Here is a 17,653-nt window from a genome sequence, read left to right on the forward strand (position 1 = left end):
GCCTTGTTATAGACGTGCCCCAATTTCCTCCTTTTTCAGCCTTACTGAGAATCAGACTGCAGTGTGTCAGAGGTCTTTTGTTTAGCACGCTTTCTAGAGTATTTTGCACTCGCTCACATTGGTCTGTATAAGGGTAGTGTTGTTGGCAGCTTTCCGAAACATTCTTATCAAGACACTTTCATGGCAGGTATTAGAACACTGTTTCTTTGATCATCTTCTTAGCGGGTCTGAAACATTTAGATCACATCCGTGTGCTAGATTTCTTAAGGTGTAATGCTAGTTAAGGCTATTTTGGTGCTGGTCTAGCTGGTGGACTTGCATGTTGTTGACTAGCAACATTTGCTGATCATCCATCATGTTCTTTCTGGTGAAGCTGGTTAACCAGGGAACTGGTTAAAGCCTAGTGTACCTGTATGACTCAAGCTGGTCTCTTTTGATGTTTAGAAACGGTGACTGATCTGTGACAAAAAGTCTCAGATCTCACAACGAACGGTCTTGTTGTGTGCACAGTCCTGCGGCAGGCTGAGACTAATCCCAGATGCTACGATAGTTTTCAAAACAGCTTGATATCAAGACGTCTTGATGTCAGCTGTGCACACTGCAAGAGGAGGGCAAGGTATTAGGAAGCATTTATGCATTTGTCAGACGCTTGTAGCGAAAACATAATTAGAAAATAAAATTTTATTTCACCCACATCTCCCAACCCGTTGTCTTTATTACTTTTTATAACATTTTCCTTTTCAAATTAGTGCAAATATACGTAAAAATGGGCATTGTAGTTCCAATTTAGAGGCAGGGACGGATTAAGACATCTTTATACCCTGGGCACAGATGCCTTTACACTTCTTGATGCTCTGGAAATGAGTGGCACGTCAAGACGTGACAAATATCTCTCCCATTTATTTCAACGGTGCTGTCGCACACATGCAGTGTAGAAATGGCTAATGCGCGATGGGGGAACATGTAAACATCGCACCGCATTTTAACGATAAGACAACAAACCGGCCTATCACATTTATTATCAGTATCCACTATAGGTTTAAAACCACTCCAGATCGTGCTATCATAAGACAATAAACACAAGCAACATATCAACAAGTTCAGTAAAATTAACAGTGTTCGTACCATAGCTGATGGTCTCTTTATTGCTTCCCTTCAAGAAAAGTCTTCCACAACGTCATTAAAGTTTGGTTCTCCCACCAGTTTGCTTTATATAACTACTTCAAAAAGTTAGTTGATTTGATTTTTGTTAAATAGATCCAGTTGTGACTATTCAGTTCATTAATTTACTTTGAAAAAACGTGTTGCTTAATGCTCGTATAACGCAATTATTTCCCCTCACCACTAGGTGCCACTCACAACTAAGCCAGACGGCTCTGACTAAGCAGCATAAGGCCTATTTATTATTAATTGGCAATTATGAATTAAGAACAATTGAATCTATAGTTCTTACAGTATAAAAATCATTATGTCTATGGAGAGTCCTCATAATATGTGTGTGTGTGTGTGTGTGTGTGCGTGTTACAAGTGCTAATGTAAACAGACTTGGCTGTGTGCATCGGATAAATGCGCTCGATCAGCATGTTTTCACTATGAGTATTCGAGTATTAAACCGTTATTGTGGTGCTTTTGTGATAGTTCGGAAAACAGAAAAGTTTGGTCTCAGAAAACAAATGTATTATTGTAACACAGTTAAAGGATGGGCAAGGAGGAGGCGAGAACCTGCTTGTCAATATAAATAATAATTTAATGAGAACTTAAACCAAAAGCACAAACATAAACACACATGACGGACATGCCCGTAATTAACTCTCTCTCGAACCATCGTCACTGGTCGCCTTTATCCCTCGCGCGCCTCAACAGACCGATTGGGGACCGGGCGCGCGATATTCCGACCCGGCCCCGCCCCCCTCCGCTCCACAATTATATGCCTGAAAAGACTGTTTGAGTTGCTGTTTTGTGAATGAAAACCGCATCTGCACCTAATTAGCAGAAGGTGGCTGTGTGCATGGGAAGATCGCGTTTAGATAGTTTAGATAGACAGTTGTGCATTTACAAGTTGTGAACTGTTATCGTGGTACTTTGGTGACAATTTGGCTGTTTGTTACATAGACATATTATGTGCTTGAAAAGACTCTTTGAGACAAATGATAACCACTACTAATGTAAACAAATGGCAGCATCGGAGGAAGTTTGATGTATCGACTGTGTGCATAAGAGCTGTAAACTTTTTATCATGGTACTTTGGTGACAATTTGGATGTATGTATATACGTATTCTGTCGTTTAAAAGACTGTAAGAGATGCTTGACCAGTGCAGCCTGTGTCTGTGTGAAAGCTGATTTGAATCTGGCAGCTTGTAACATAACTGTGATGGTACATATGAAAAGGTTAAGAGTCTTACATCAAGGAATAGTGCATATGTAAAAATGAAAAGGATAAGGAAATAAGGTGTTTTACATAAGGAAAACAGACTATAAGATAACTCACAACCTCACTCGAGCAACTGAAAAATGTAAACAGGATGAATTTGGGCAACGGGCCGCTAGTTGATTTTCAAAAATCCCTTACCCAGTTCTACTTCCGTACAACATTTTGACATCTAACTTGTCCCACACCGTTTGTACATGGGTAATGGCTCAATTTGTGTGGCTAAATGAGGAGATGGTTGCTATGAATTTTATAATTGATTGGGTGTTTGATCTTACAACCTAGAAACTTCCTAGCCACAACCTAGCAACCATCCAAAGCACCCTAGTAACTTTATTACCTTATGTGCCAGTAAAACTAGTGTGCACCCGTCTTGGAATTTGGAGTAAAAATTGATTTCCCGCTCAACTTGTGCAGTGGTCATAACAACTCAAAGGTAGTTAATAATATCAGAGTAACTAACCTCGGACCATTGCTCCATGTTATCAACATACTCGGGTGAGGCACTGTAAATACAGTCATCTCCACTCTGTGAAGTATCTGCACTATAGAGCCACATGTTGTTGTTTTTTTTTTACAATTTCTACAAATGTAATATTTTACCTGCCAAGAATATACGCCGATTCAGCAGAAAACACTGGAGACCAGAACTTACACGTTCAGGAAAAAGGTGGATATTTGTAAAAGTTGGATATCTATTGATGTTACATTAGCTAGTGAAGTGGATCTAGAAGTTAAAGAGTAGCCAGAAGTTATCATGAGTATTTTAAATTGTTCATGGGATGTCATAACAACTGAAAGCAGAGAAACAAGAGTACTTCATTCATAAATACATCAGATTCTACCTTCAAGCTGTGGACATACTGATATGCCTCTGTGCTCATGAAACTCCAAGAGACAACACAAAGTCAATAAAAATATCAAATATAAAAAAAAATAAAAGGTCAGCAATTGATCTTTAGGCAGTTCTTGTTTTTCTACAGTAGCACTGTCAAAATGCTGTAATGAATGCACACTATTATGGAGTCAGTGCAGTGAATCAGGCATACAGTATGTTTACCATATTTAACCATGACCACAGAGTTGTTTATAATGACAGCTAATCTTTGGTGTACATTTGCAGGTACAAAATTATTTCTGTCAGCATCAATCTTTTGTTTTTTCAGACTGAGAACCCAAACCACTTCCTGGTGAAAGTGTCAAAAAATATAATTTCTCAATTCAAAAACAGGCCTTGAATGAACTTAAACAGGTTTGGCCAGCATAATATAAATGCTAACCAATATGTAATAAAATAATAAAATGCCTGTGACAAGTTTCACATTTAACTGGACACAAACATTTTTGTTGATACACAACACAGCAAATACTCAAAAGTGAAAGTGTCCTTGAAATCACAGTGTGATCACAGTCATATCTAAAAAGGGTGGTTGGGCCAAACGGAAAGCTACAATGCTGTTTTGTCCCAGCAACCATTAGTTACAATAAAGGTGAAAACTACTGTCAACAATATGTTGGAAGGCAACACTCTACCTACATATGTCTTTCTCTACTGATTTTCTACATAATTTTCAGTATGTTTGCCAATATATATTTATTTGTAGAAGACTTTATTTGTAATTTGCTATGAAAAAAAAAAGTTTTAGAAGTGAATTCAGGATTTTTTATAACAACTAAAATATTGCCCAAAGACAGGGAATGTTTTCTATGATTACATTTTCTACGGAATTTTGAAAAACGAGTTTAAATGTATTTGGCTATGGTGTATACAGACTTCAACTGCAAGATTGATAGTATACACACATTTTATTATGAATAACTCTTATCGCATTTATTGCTAAAGCTGTGGAGGATGCGGCCTTTGATATCAAGTAAAGAAAGTGGGCAGCGGTTGTTGGATTCAATCACCACGGCAACAGTGACAACAAATGCGGAAACGAGTCCCACTCACTAATATACAGAGCAGTGGTCCCAGCACTCAACAACCACCATGTAATGATTTCAGCCTAAGTTACACATCTGATATCTCCGGTTAAAAGAAGAAAATGACCTCAACATTACAGCCACAGAATGAGGTGCAGAGCGGGGTTTACACGTTTTCCAGCCGCCCGCGTCCGGTTCCCAGCCGCCCCAAATACAGAAACAGTTCTCCACTGCTGTGAGTCTCTCAACAACGTACACCTTTTCCCATATTAAGCACGTTAAGTGGTATTAATAGATTAAATCTATATGTTTGCCGTTTGGAAAGTTTTACAACGTCCTGGTAAAATAGTTTTTGTTCATGTAGTTTACTCTACAGGCTTTTTGTAAATATCTCATCACCTCAATGACGCTGTTTTACGTCCCTTACAGAATATACGGTTTTAATCAAAGATTTCCCTCAAAATACTATAGTTACAGTTATTACTACTCCAAAAACATACATTAATACTGGCTCTCCTTCAAACAGTGTAAGAAAACAGTCAGAATCATTTTGTGTAATTTTGTTAGGAATAATAACAGGTATTTTTGAGGATAGATTACCATGGTAAAGTTTTGTAAGGGCTTTATCTTGATGTGGTGTAGGGTTCAACGGGGCAAAAGACCCCCCTGGGTAAAAGGCACTTTTGATTTGATTTTCTCCCAAAATACTAAACAGCAGCACAAAGACCACCACAGTACTTTCTGGTTTGTCACTATACACCATGAGATCATTGGAGCAGGGGTGTAGATTCCAAATTATAATCAGATTCATTCAAAAAGTAATCACAGTACTAATTACTTACATTCTTTTAAGTTTCTTTCTAAAACACACTTGTGCACTTGTTACACATGTGTCTTGTGGAAGAATGTTGTTATGGTAATGACGTAAGTCGTTACTGCAGAGTCGTAGCGCATGTGGAGGCCCACGGCATTCTCCGTGGCATCCACACACAAATCACCACGCGCCCCACCGAGAGCGAGAACCACACATTATAGCGACCACAAGGAAGTCACCCCATGTGACTCTACCCTCCCTAGCAACTGGGCCAATTTGGTTGATTTGAACACCTGGCTGGAGTCACTCAGCACACCCTGGATTCGAATTCATGACTCCAGCCGTAGTAGTCAGCGTCAAAACTCGCCAAATGTGATTGAAACGAACCTTTTTCTGAAGTGGTTTCAATACAACCATGGGTTCAATACAAGTTAAGCTCAATCGACAGCATTTGTGGCATAATGTCGATTACCACAAACATTTATTTTGACTTGTTTCTTTAACAAAAGAGCACTTTGAGTGAGAAGGGAACAATATCCCTTTAGAAGGGAGTGTATGAGGTACATTTTAGGAGAGTTATAATGATGGAAAGAGAACAGAAAATAGATTTTACAAGTGTTCTTTTAGTCTAATACTTTATTATAATTATGTATTCATATAATTATACATATCATATACTCGGCACACATATACTGAGGTACTACAACTTGGGAATTAACATTCCTTGCATTTGAACATTATATTTATGGGCAAATTGGCGTCAAAGAATTGTGGGTTGTGAGTGCCCACGGGCCACTAAGGATACACCTCATGCATCCTCCGAATTCCCGTGAAAGAAGGTCGCATTCGGAGATCGCATTCAGAGTATCCTACTCACATTTCTGAAACGAGGAAGCCTCGATGACGTATACGGCCGACAAATGCAACCTCCGGAGGATGCATCCTTCCAAATGAGACACAGCCATCATCACTTTAATCCCCTGGGGGCCTGTTACCCCAAGCTCCCTCAACATTTAAATTTTTTTTTTTTTCATTATTATTTCTTTTCAAACAAATGATGTTGCTCCATCAATATTATATAAAAAGAAATCTGTTTTTTAAACGCTTTGCCCACTTTCCTTAAGGTGTGCCTTTAGCCCCGTTGTACCCTATCTTAAAGAGAAACATCCTGGGTTTTCTTTTTGATACAAAACGCAGCAAATATTTGGCCGCTATCTAAGCTGATGGTGTATACATTTCATTTTATAAAAAAAATAAAAAAAGATTCTGCATTTAGAATTCTTTGTTTTTATATCTCGTTCAGTAAAGAGGTCTTGTTAAACAGAGGTTGGTTAAATAAAACTCTTGCTTCACTGTATGATGCAGAAATGAAGAACAGGGCAGTTACGGAAACATCATGTATGATCGACATGTTGTCCGAGGAAACACGTATTCTCAAAATATTGTAAGTATTTCTACACTCAGAAAGCTTAGAATCCTCTCTGATTAGAACAGATACAGTTTGTGTTGTCTGAACACTTAATGAAAAAACCCAGAAAATATTTTGCCTTGTATTGTGCGCTGTTTATTAAATCAGCAATATTTTTTGCTCCATGTTGATGACATTTATAGTAGGCTACTATGATAATAAAGTCATTAAATGAATATAAATGTGTTTTTCAGACATCTCAGCCCAATCCCGTTGAATTCCTGAGACAACAGGAAACCAGAAGAAAATCTATGTCCAGGAAAAGTGTGAATGAGCACTTTGGGCTGAAAATGCCAGATCCACTAGAGGCCAGAAAGAACATAGATGTGCAGATAGGTAACAAATTGTTTTGGGAAGGAAAAAAAGAAGTCTCAAAATGGACACACATTCCAATTTGAGACTCGCCATAGACTTGTAAACAGTTGACTTGAGACTTAATTTAGACTCCAAATTAAAGACAAGCCTTTGCTGACCACAAGGAGAAATATTTTCTCTGAATATCGCAATACTAGACAAAAGAGGGTCTCTCACGCACTTGTTTTACCTGTGAGAATTTTTCACACATCTTTCCACAGCAGTGCTTTAACACTATGACAACAGCTGGTTTAATGTTTAACAGTTTAAAGACATTGATGATTGGACAAATACAATTAAACCCTCACATACAGTCCTCTCTTTATAGTAGATAATTACAAAGAAAATGTTTTGTGGTAAAGTAAATATAGCAGATAAGAGTAAAGGGATAGTTTATCCCAAAATTAAAATTCTCTAATCATTTTCTCACCCTTTCATGAGCAGAACACAAACTAAATTGTTTAGAAGAATATTTCAGCTCTGTAGGTTTTTTCAATGCAAGTGAGTGGTGACCAGACCTTTTAAGCTCCAGAAATCACATAAAAGCAGCATAAAAGTAATCCATAAGACTCCAATGATTTAATCCATATCTTCAGAAGTGATCCAATTGGGTTTGGGTGAGAAACAGACTAAATTATAACTCCTTTTTCACTGTACACCTTCACGATTGATTGATGATCATGATTTCAAGCTCGATTACACTTCTTAGTGCTTGACGCATGTGCAGAGCACTAGATGGCACTAGAAAGTGTAATCAAGCTTGAAATTATGATCACCAAGGAGACTGCTGATGTCAAGATTTATAGTGAAAAATTTTGTTACATTCTGGTCTGTTCTCACCCAAAATTGATTGGATTGCTTCAGAAGACATTGATTAAACCACTGGAGCAGTTTGGATTAGTTTTAGGTTTCCTTTATATGCTTTTTAGATTTTCAAAGTTCTGTTCATTATTCACTTGCATTGTATGGGCCTACCGAGCTGAACAATTCTTCTTAAAAATCTTTGTTTGTGTTCTGCAAAAGAAAGAATGTCATTCACATCTAGTTTGGCATGAGAGTGTGCAAATGATGAGAGAATTTTCATAGAAGAACTGTGTACAGAAACTTGCAAAAAGTAAATTTTACTCACCATTTTTCAATGTACTAGTTTCAGTGAATAAGGACATTTATTGAAATTAATTGTTCTACCACAGGGTTTATAAATCTAACCTGCAACATACACTGATGAGCCAAAACATTATGACAACCTGCCTAATATGCTGTTGGTCTTCCGCATGCCGCCAAAATAGCACTAAACCTCTGAGGCATGGACTCTACAAGACCCCCTGAAGGTTTCCTGTGGTATCTGGCACCAAGACATTAGCAGCAGTTCCTTCAAGTCCTGTAAGTTACGAGGTGGAGCCACCATTGATCGGACTTGTTGGTCAAGCACATACCACAAATGCTTAATTGGATTGAAATCTGGAATTTGGAGGTCAGGGCAGCACCTTGAATTCTTCATCATGTTCCTCATACCATTCCCGAACAATGTGTGCACATTATCCTGCTGAAAGAAGCCATTGCCATCAGGGAATACCATTGCCATGAAGGGGTGTACCTGGTCTGCAACGATATTTAGGTAAGTGGCACGTGTCAAATTGATGTCCACATGAATGGATGGACCCAGGGTTTCCCAGCAGAACATGTCCCAGAACATCACTCTCCCTCCAATTGTCATCTTCTCACAGTGTATCCTGGTGCCATCACTTCCACAGGTATACGGCGCACACGTACACATCCATGTGATATAAAAGAAAATGGAACTTATTGGACCAGGTGACCTTCTTCCATTGCTCTACGGTCCAGTTCCGACACTAGTGTGCCCATTGTAGATGCTTTCGATGGTGGACAGGGGTCATCATGGGCACTCTGACAGGTCTGTGGCAACGCAGCCTCATACGCAGCAGGGTGCGATGCACTCTGTGTTGTGACGCGTTCCTCCTGTAACCATCAGTTACATTTTCTGTGACTTGTGCCACAGTAGACCTTCTGTCGGTTTTGACCAGACAGGATCAACACCCTGTCACCGGTTTGTGGTTTGTCCTTCCTTGGAACACTGTCAGTAGGTATTCTCTACTGCTGACCGGGAGCACCCCACAAGCCTTCCCGTTTCAGAGATGCTCTGACCCAGTCATCTGGGCATAACAATCTGGCTCTTGTCAATGTCACGCAGGTCTTTACTCATGCCCATTTATTCTGCATTCATAATGTTAAGAAATGATTGTTTGCTTACCATTTAATCTACCTCGAACTTGACATGTGGCCTTGTTAGGAGATGATCAATATTGTTCATGTTATTGGTCATAATGTTTTGGATCATCAGTGTATAGAGAGCCACTATACAGAAATTTGATTCTTTGACATAACTGAATACAAAGACATGAGACTTGACTTAGTTTTGGTCATGAAAGTGTTGGCTTGGACTCAAAGTCTGCATCAGGGATTTGTTTGATTACATGTTTGATTAATACCATGATTAGCACCAGAATTCAGGAGGCTGATCAAGGCTTTTACTGATGCTTATTGTAGAAACATATCTGGAGGAGTTAAGTGATCATATAGAGGATGCCAGCATGGAATGCCAAACAGACATGTTCCTGGAAAAACCGGCCACTCCCCTCTTCATTCCAGCAAAAACTGGACAAGATGCAGCCACACAGATAGAAGAAGGAGAGGTGCAGTTTGGATTCATGAGTTGTCAGTTTTTGAATGCACATTTTCTTGCATTATATTGTAGTTCTCAAACCCTCTGCATTTCTTGCCCAAATCTCGGTTTAGTATTAATGCAGTGACATTAATAGTAATACATTATTTAATACAATACAATCATTTCATTAAAGTAATTCTTGCAGGTAACTTTGCAAGTGAGTGAAACATTGTGGTTAATATTTGTTAAAGGATATTTCACCCCAAAATTAAAATTCTCTCATAATTTACTCACCCTCATGCCATCGCAAATGTTTATGACATTCTTTCTTCTGCAGAACACAAATCTCAGCTCTATAGGTCCATACAATGAAAGTCAACAGGCGCCAAAACTTTGAAGCTCAAAAAAGCACAGAAAGTCAACATAAATGTATGGACCAACAGAGCTGAAATATTCTTCTAAAAATCTGAATTTGTGTTCAGCAGAAGAAAGAAAGTAAAACACATCTGAGATGGCATGAGGGTGAGAAAATTATGAGACAATTTTCATTTTTGAAGGAAGTAGCTCATCAGCTCAGGGCTGTTAAAGTCTGTTCATTTTTGCTGCTGTTTGTCTTGGTCGCAGCTGTTTGATTTTGATGTGGAGGTGCAGCCCGTGCTGCAGGTGTTGGTGGGGAAGACAATAGAGCAGGCCTTGCTGGAAGTGGAGGAGGAGGAAGAGCTGGCTAGCTTGAGGAGTCAGCAGTGGGTGTTCAAGGAGATCCATGATGCTGAGTTGGTGGAGGTGCAGAGGCTAGAGGAGAGGGAACGGCGCCTCCGTGTGGAGGAGGTGAGAATCACTGCAATTTCATGCTGCTCAGCCAAAAGGTGTTGAGATGATGCTGCTGCGGTTTTAGTAAAGTCAGAGATGAAGGTCTGAAACACCGCACTGTTCCATTTTACTGTGGAGCAATAATGGCATGATTTGGTGGCAGGTGGTTGAACTCGGCCAAGAGGGGTTTTGACAAATTACATGTTTTTTTTATTTTACATCAAGGTTTTAGGATAAAATTTATATATTATACTGTATTTTCAAGGAAACTTTTGTGTGGAGGTTTTAGGGATAGTATTAACAATAATAAAAAAAATATTTAAAAACAAAATGATGACTAAATTCTGTCCGGGAAACAAAAAAAAAAGTGTGACACCTACACACCATAATAGCTATCATGCCAAATTAACAAAACATTTTAAAAGAGAGGGAAAGGCCAACATGGTGCGGCAGTGGGAGAGATAGAGGAGAGAGAGAGAAAAAAAAAATACTTGCCGGTTCGCAGATACGCCGCAGCTTGGTCCTCTGCCACTCCTCCAACCAATTATGGATGACAGCCACACCTCCCCGAGTGGATCGGAGGCAGTTTTCCGGCCCCTGGCTGACGGAACACCCCTCCGCATTCTCGGGAAACAGTAGGAGTCTCCCGCGCCCCTGGCAGCGGTTCTCCTGCTTCAGGCGGTTGGCCAGTAGCCCCTCCCCGCTCGCTTTCGGCTGCTGTACCTCAGCTCTCAGGTGGCCAGATGGCAGCGGCTGCTCCATTGGGATGGATGGTAGTGGCGAGGACTCTACTACGCCGCATCCCTCCTCCTTCTCGGGTTTCTGCACCAGTGTAAAGGGATTAAGGGAAAGGAGGAGGCGAGAACTGGCTTGAGAATATAAATAATAGTTTAATATAAAACTGAAACAAAAAGACAAACACACAAAGGTGTCGGACAGCTGTCCGTAAGTGTCTCTCTCTCTTTCTTGCTCTCTCTCACGCACGCACTGAAGCTTTCAGTCGGCTCTCTGAGGCTTGATTAGCCCGATTAGGGGCCAGGTGTGCGGAATCATGACCCGGCCCTGCCCTCCGCCCTGTCACACAGCCACATGCTTTTCTCACCAGTCTTTTGTTTTGAACACAAACCTAATTCTCTGGGTTTAAAGTATATTCACAGTCTTAATGTGTATTTAGATTAATCTTTATGTGTATGTTTTTCTCCAAATGCAGGAGAACCGGATAAAGCAGCAGAAGGCTGTGCTGGAAAAGGAGAAAGAGACTGCAGAGAAAATTGCTGCAAGAGCATTTGCTCAGCAGTACATGTCTGACTTGTTGCCCCCAGTCTTTTACAATCTGAGGGATAGTGGCTATTTCTATGACCCTGTGAAGAGAGGTAAGTGTGCATGACAAGAAGAGACACTGATTTATATGAATTGTCTTTGTAACTTAAAAGATCGTAAATGACTTAATGCAACCTCAGCAAACACAGAATGATGTAGCACATACTGCTCCATCTAGTGTCACCTTGAACAAATGTATTTTGAAGTTAAACGAGTGTTCATTCTCTCCGCTCTAGATTTAGAGACCAAATTCCTCCCTTGGCTGATGAAAGAAGTCAACAATACTTTGGAACTGAGATATGTGGCTAGAACTGTGCTTGACAGTGAGTGAATGCTTTTTCAGGCAAAGTTCAGTTTTTACTGTAACTTTGTTATTGTGGTCATTTTAAAAGATTATCTACTGTCTACTAAACAAAATTTACATTTAGGATTAATCGATTAATTCTGTGGTCATCTTGCTAAGATCTATAAGGCAATGATGACATTAATTTTGTTTATAATTAGACTTCCCCTTGTTCTTCTGCAGTGCTCATTCAAGACAGCAGTCACCAAAGATTGAAGGCCTTTCAGCTGCAAGAATAAACTAATGCTCCCAACTGAGATTTCTCTTTACAAGAGGTAAACTAGATCAAACATTATTCACTTAAACACATTTGTTATTAAATCATAAAAAAAACATACAAAAAGCACATTATTATTTTATGAATTTTGTTTGTGTAGGCAAAACTATATAAATTATACAATTATCAAAACAATGTAACAAATTGTTATTAAATATTTAATTATTATTGTTTTTGTTGACAATAATGATAAGAATCATTTACATTATTAAAATGATGATGCTATGATGAACACTAATTATCATGGTGGCTGTTACTGCTCACAAATAAATCTTTCCCACTTTGAGAACATATCTGTTACATTACACACTTACCTATTGTTCCTCATTCATTTCCCTTATGTTTTTGTCAAAGTCAATGCTATGTTTTAGTTTCCTTGCCCTAACTACAAGTGTAGCATCCCACCTGCTGTTGCTCAACTGCTCATCTACTGAAACATTGCTGTTTTTGTCAGCCAAAGATCCCAAAACAATATCAGGTTAAATAATGAGTGTTTCATTCTGGTTTGTGCAACAACGATGAATGTTTTGAACGCGTTTCCATTATTCTCATTTCAGGTCTTACCAGAAAACCACTCCAGGAAGTTGAAAATGCATCTGGAAAAATATTAAATATTCAGTTTCTTTACAACTCATTGGTTTTATATTTCAGTGATATTTGGAAATAGATTTGCCAATTGTTAGCTTCATGCTATTAAAGAAATTCAAGCTGTCAATGTGCTGCCCTGATGTACTTGTACAGAGACTATGGCTGTGTCCGAATCCAAAGGTAGCTGCGTTGTTGCCTCTCTGACCTATCAGTCAATGTCTTAGCAGACAACATTTGCATACAAAAGTACCTCTGGAAACTGGTTTTGGACAGGCTTCCAAGCTGCACTACGTCACGTCATTGCTAGGATACCAGAATTAATTCAGTCCAACTGAACCACAACAGACTACCAAAAATAAAAGTTCAGTCATTGTTTACTCACCCCTGTGTTGTTATAATCCTATATACTTTTCTTTATTTTATTTTTTCCTTTGAATCCCCTTTTCTTCCAATTTGGAATGCCCAATTCCCACTACTTAGTAGGTCCTCGTGGTGGCGCGGTTACTCGCCTCAATCCGGGTGGCGGAGGACAAGTCTTATGGGGCTTTTCCACTGTTCAGTACAGCTCGACTCGACTCTGCTCACTTTTTGGGGGTACTCCACTGTGGATAGTAATTGGTACTTTTTTTAGCACCACCTCGGTCGAGGTTCCAAGCGAGCTGAGCCGATACTAAATGTGACGTCAAAATCCTGCAGATCTCTGATTGGTCAGAGAGAATTGTCACTACCAGAGTCACTGGATTTGTGACTTGGGACATCAACCCGCTAGTTTTAAAGTTAGCTACAGTGATAGCAGTATAATTTGTTCACGTGACTTTAGAATTGTAAAAAGAACTGGCTGTGCAAAACCATGCCATGGTCAATAAACAAGGTGCAGACGTTCTTCTCGTTTGCGACGAACGAAACAAAAAAGTCTTACAGGAAGTTACAGGACAATTCTTGTGATTTTAAAATGTCATTTATTGTCACACTGACATTTGTTGATCAAGATACAAACAACTGCAACACAACGAATTGTGAGCTGTAAAAATAACAAAAGACCAGTTACTGTCACTCGGTAACAAATCATTTGTCTGTTACGCTGAGCCTAGTTGAGGTCACATGAAAAATGAACAAATGTACTTGTATAAAGATTTGTTTATTTTGCTGAATGAGATTCAAAGATCTGATAAAATAAGTTAGTAAAATTATCTGATTATTAGACAGTTCACTTGGAGAAATAAACAAAATGGCACAACAATAGACCATTGACTACTGCTTATTTTCTTTGGTTTTAGAACATAAGGTTTACAAACTAAAATTTCCCCAGCTAATCTCACTGGTAATACATTTTTAACCATAAAAATTGTTTAAAGTAAAAAATGCTTAATATAATTGATGAAACTCAATGTGGGTTCATGAAAAGGGCATCATATCTTAATATCTAATTATTGATTTAGTACAATATAGCAACTTACTAAATGAGGGCACTTTAAAATTGTTTCTAGACTCATTTTGTTAGTTGCCTTCTACACAGTAAGTCATCATTTTATTTTTGACTCCTTAAATTTTTTTGAAAGTGTGAAAACTGTCAAAGTCAAACTGTATTATGGTACTTGTAATAGCTCTGTTAAACTTGCTATATGGAATGGTTCCTAACTTAAAATATCTCAGCTTGCTGACGATACAAAATTTTTTCTTAGGGACAATACAGAGGCACCTTTGGCTTTAGACGTTATCAGGGCTAAATCTGACTAAATGTGAGATCATACAGTTAAAAAAATAACAACATTTTCACAGCTTGTAACATCCATGTAAATAACATGATGACCTAGTCATTAAAAACTAGGTATTAAAAAGAATACTGATATGATGGTTGATTTAAATTTTAAACCTGTTATTGAAAATACAAAGAAATATAACTCATGCTTAATTACAGATCTCTCTATGCAAGTAATAGTTATATTAATTAAAGCAGGTCTTTCAAAAGCAGCATATTTTTCTCTTCACTTAGCGCTCCAAAAAGCTGACAAATGGATAAAAAAAAAATCTGGGAAAACAAGCCACACAAAATTAAAGGTGCACTCAGTAGCTTTTGTCTTCGTGTCATCTTGGATTTACTCTGACACAGAGCGGCTTGGATGCAGCATCATTTAAAATCAATAGTTTTCCGTTTCAAATGTCATTGTAGAAATGTAGTATTCACAGTGTAGTATTCACAGTCAGCCATGATTACTTTAATCAAAGAGTGAAAGTGTGAAATTCTATCAATCTGCAGCAATTCCCTCAGAATCTGGTTATCATGACAACGACTCACACACTTGGCACTCTCTGATGCTCTGTCATCATCCAACGCAAATGAGAAATGCTCAAATGAAAATGCATGTTCAACAAACTGAAAGAAGCTGATCTATTTCTTTGCACAACACGTGAAAATGGAATTGAAATGTTGCCGTCATTGTAAATGTTGACTTTCCCATGGCCACACTGTTAAATAAGAGATTGCAGGTCATAGCGATAGATAGATAGATAGACAGATAGACAGATAGACAGATAGATAGATAGATAGATAGATAGATAGATAGATAGATAGATAGATAGATAGATAGATAGATAGATAGATAGATAGAAAAAATTAATAGTACAAGCACTTAAATGTGGAATTGCATTTTAACTTTTAATTTCCAATGTAGCAAATGTTGTCACATTATTATTACACATGCAATATGACATCATTGGAATTTGTACATTTTTACAAATATCTAAAATGTGGTTAAAATGGTATAAAACAATATATAATAAAATAAGATAACATTTCACATACTAAAATATGTTATATTGAATTTAGCTACATATTTTAATAATAAATTATATATATAAATATGCGCATGTATGGCGAACCCCCCAGGAGTCCCAGTTTGAGACTTTCAGAATCTGGTGCTAATGTGCTAGCCTTTTCTGGGACTTCAATTATAACACATTTTATCAAATCAAATCCCTTTTTTGTCACTCAACCTTATACACAAGTGCAACAGTGGGTGAAAGTCTTGGGTGCAGTTCTGAGCAACATAGCAGTCATGACAGTGACGAGACATATAACAATTTACAATAAACATCAGATTTAAACAACATAATTTGCATATCTAATATACACATAATTACACACAACACAATATACAATAATAATATACAATGTACAGTACACAATACAAAATAGTATATATAAAATACACAGTAGGTTGTATTGTGCTGTATTGACATTCAGGCTGTCAGTTGATAGTCAGTTGCCGGTGTGTTGATAAGAGAGAAAATAATTTATGAACAGTCCAGTGTAAGATAAATAAAGTGCAGTGCTGATGTATACTGATCGTGAGAGATCAAGAGTTTTAACATTTATTGGCATGACTGTTCGTTGTGTTGCCAATGCATGATGTTAAAACAAAGAGAACAGAAACAATATAATATCCAGTAATTTATTCTGACTTTCTCTCTCCCACACACACACACACACACACACACACACAACCACAGGCTTTTCACTCATTCTGTCTTACATCATCAATCAGTGGTTTGTTTGACATGAGTTTTGTTTGATATTCAGTTTTTTTGAGTTGTGGCAAGATTTACTTTCTCATGTCAAATGCACTAAAGAGGACTTTGTGGTTAAAGTTTGGTAAAAAAGAAGCATTCTTAAATCGGAATTATGTGTTTTCTTCCTCTGTAAAATCAGTAATGAAATTAATTTGGTCTTATTAAAATGAACATTTTTAATATTATAAGTATAATTTACAAACTGTACATTTGGGTGTCCAGCAACATGACCCACGTTGCATAAATGCCTGTTTTCCCCATTCTTTTCATTATGTATCAATTGATATATAAACTAAAATAAAAACTAAATGTAATGAAAAACTTAAACTAAACTATGTATAAACTAAAACTATCAAAGAACTAACAAACAAAACAAAAACTAACTAAATCGGAGCGGAACATTTTAAAACTAAATAGAAATAAAAACTACATTAAAAACTGTTATAACCTTGTTTCCCACGTATATTGCAAAATTACAATTCATGACTTTACGAGATCAACTTTTTTAATGAGGAAAAAATTACTGAGGGCAACTTTAAAAGAAGTATTCCCAAAAGTTATCTGAAAGTGGGTTAAATGCTACTGATTTGAGACTTTTCAACAGAATAATAAAAATTTATTAATCAAATAAATGAATTCATTTACAAAATCACTTATAGATACTATCCAGTACCTGTTTCCATCAGTATTTACTGTATGTGTGATAAGTGTACTTTTTACAACACAGCAGTTGAAGACATTGCCCTTATTGTTTGTTGTTATTTTTTTGTTTTTATTGACTTCAAAATAGACATGACTACAAAATGTAACAAAATCATATATTTAGAGTCATGGAATATTTCACTTCCTTTAGAAAACCAATACATTTCAGAAAACTAGAAACATTTCCTTAATCTTCTAATTATTTTAGAAAGGTTCACAAAGCAAGAGATACTCAGAAAACTCTGATCTCAAGATTTATATTAAAACCCTTTTCCATATTTGAAAATACAGACGCCTAGACTTGTGAAAACTGTGAAACGTTTAAAGATTTTTAATGCAATTTCGCTTTTTATATAGTTTAGTTATTTT

The 17,653-nt window shown here is 37.5% G+C and overlaps 1 protein-coding gene across 1 annotated transcript; it reads left to right on the plus strand.

Annotated features, from left to right (window-relative positions):
• The first annotated feature begins 4,288 nt into the window (after nucleotides 1–4,288).
• LOC127622374 (radial spoke head protein 3 homolog) lies at nucleotides 4,289–14,167 on the plus strand. The gene is made up of 9 exons (XM_052096462.1): nucleotides 4,289–4,587; nucleotides 6,532–6,610; nucleotides 6,829–6,970; nucleotides 9,557–9,702; nucleotides 10,299–10,502; nucleotides 11,695–11,857; nucleotides 12,041–12,127; nucleotides 12,331–12,422; nucleotides 12,982–14,167. The coding sequence occupies exons 1-8, from the start codon at nucleotides 4,475–4,477 to the stop codon at nucleotides 12,384–12,386; spliced, it is 990 nt and encodes a 329-aa protein (XP_051952422.1). The 5' UTR covers nucleotides 4,289–4,474; the 3' UTR covers nucleotides 12,387–12,422; nucleotides 12,982–14,167.
• The last annotated feature ends 3,486 nt before the right edge of the window (nucleotides 14,168–17,653 follow it).

This window comes from Xyrauchen texanus, chromosome 28 (assembly GCF_025860055.1).
Source record: "Xyrauchen texanus isolate HMW12.3.18 chromosome 28, RBS_HiC_50CHRs, whole genome shotgun sequence".
NCBI classification, from domain to species: domain Eukaryota; kingdom Metazoa; phylum Chordata; class Actinopteri; order Cypriniformes; family Catostomidae; genus Xyrauchen; species Xyrauchen texanus.

Coding starts and splice junctions, on each gene's coding strand:
- LOC127622374 (XM_052096462.1), top strand. CDS start 4,475: ATGACCTCAACATTACAGCCACAGAATGAGGTGCAGAGCGGGGTTTAC. Junction 4,588..6,531: donor AGAAACAGTTCTCCACTGCT/GTGAGTCTCTCA, acceptor TGTATGATGCAG/AAATGAAGAACAGGGCAGTT. Junction 11,858..12,040: donor CTATGACCCTGTGAAGAGAG/GTAAGTGTGCAT, acceptor TCTCCGCTCTAG/ATTTAGAGACCAAATTCCTC.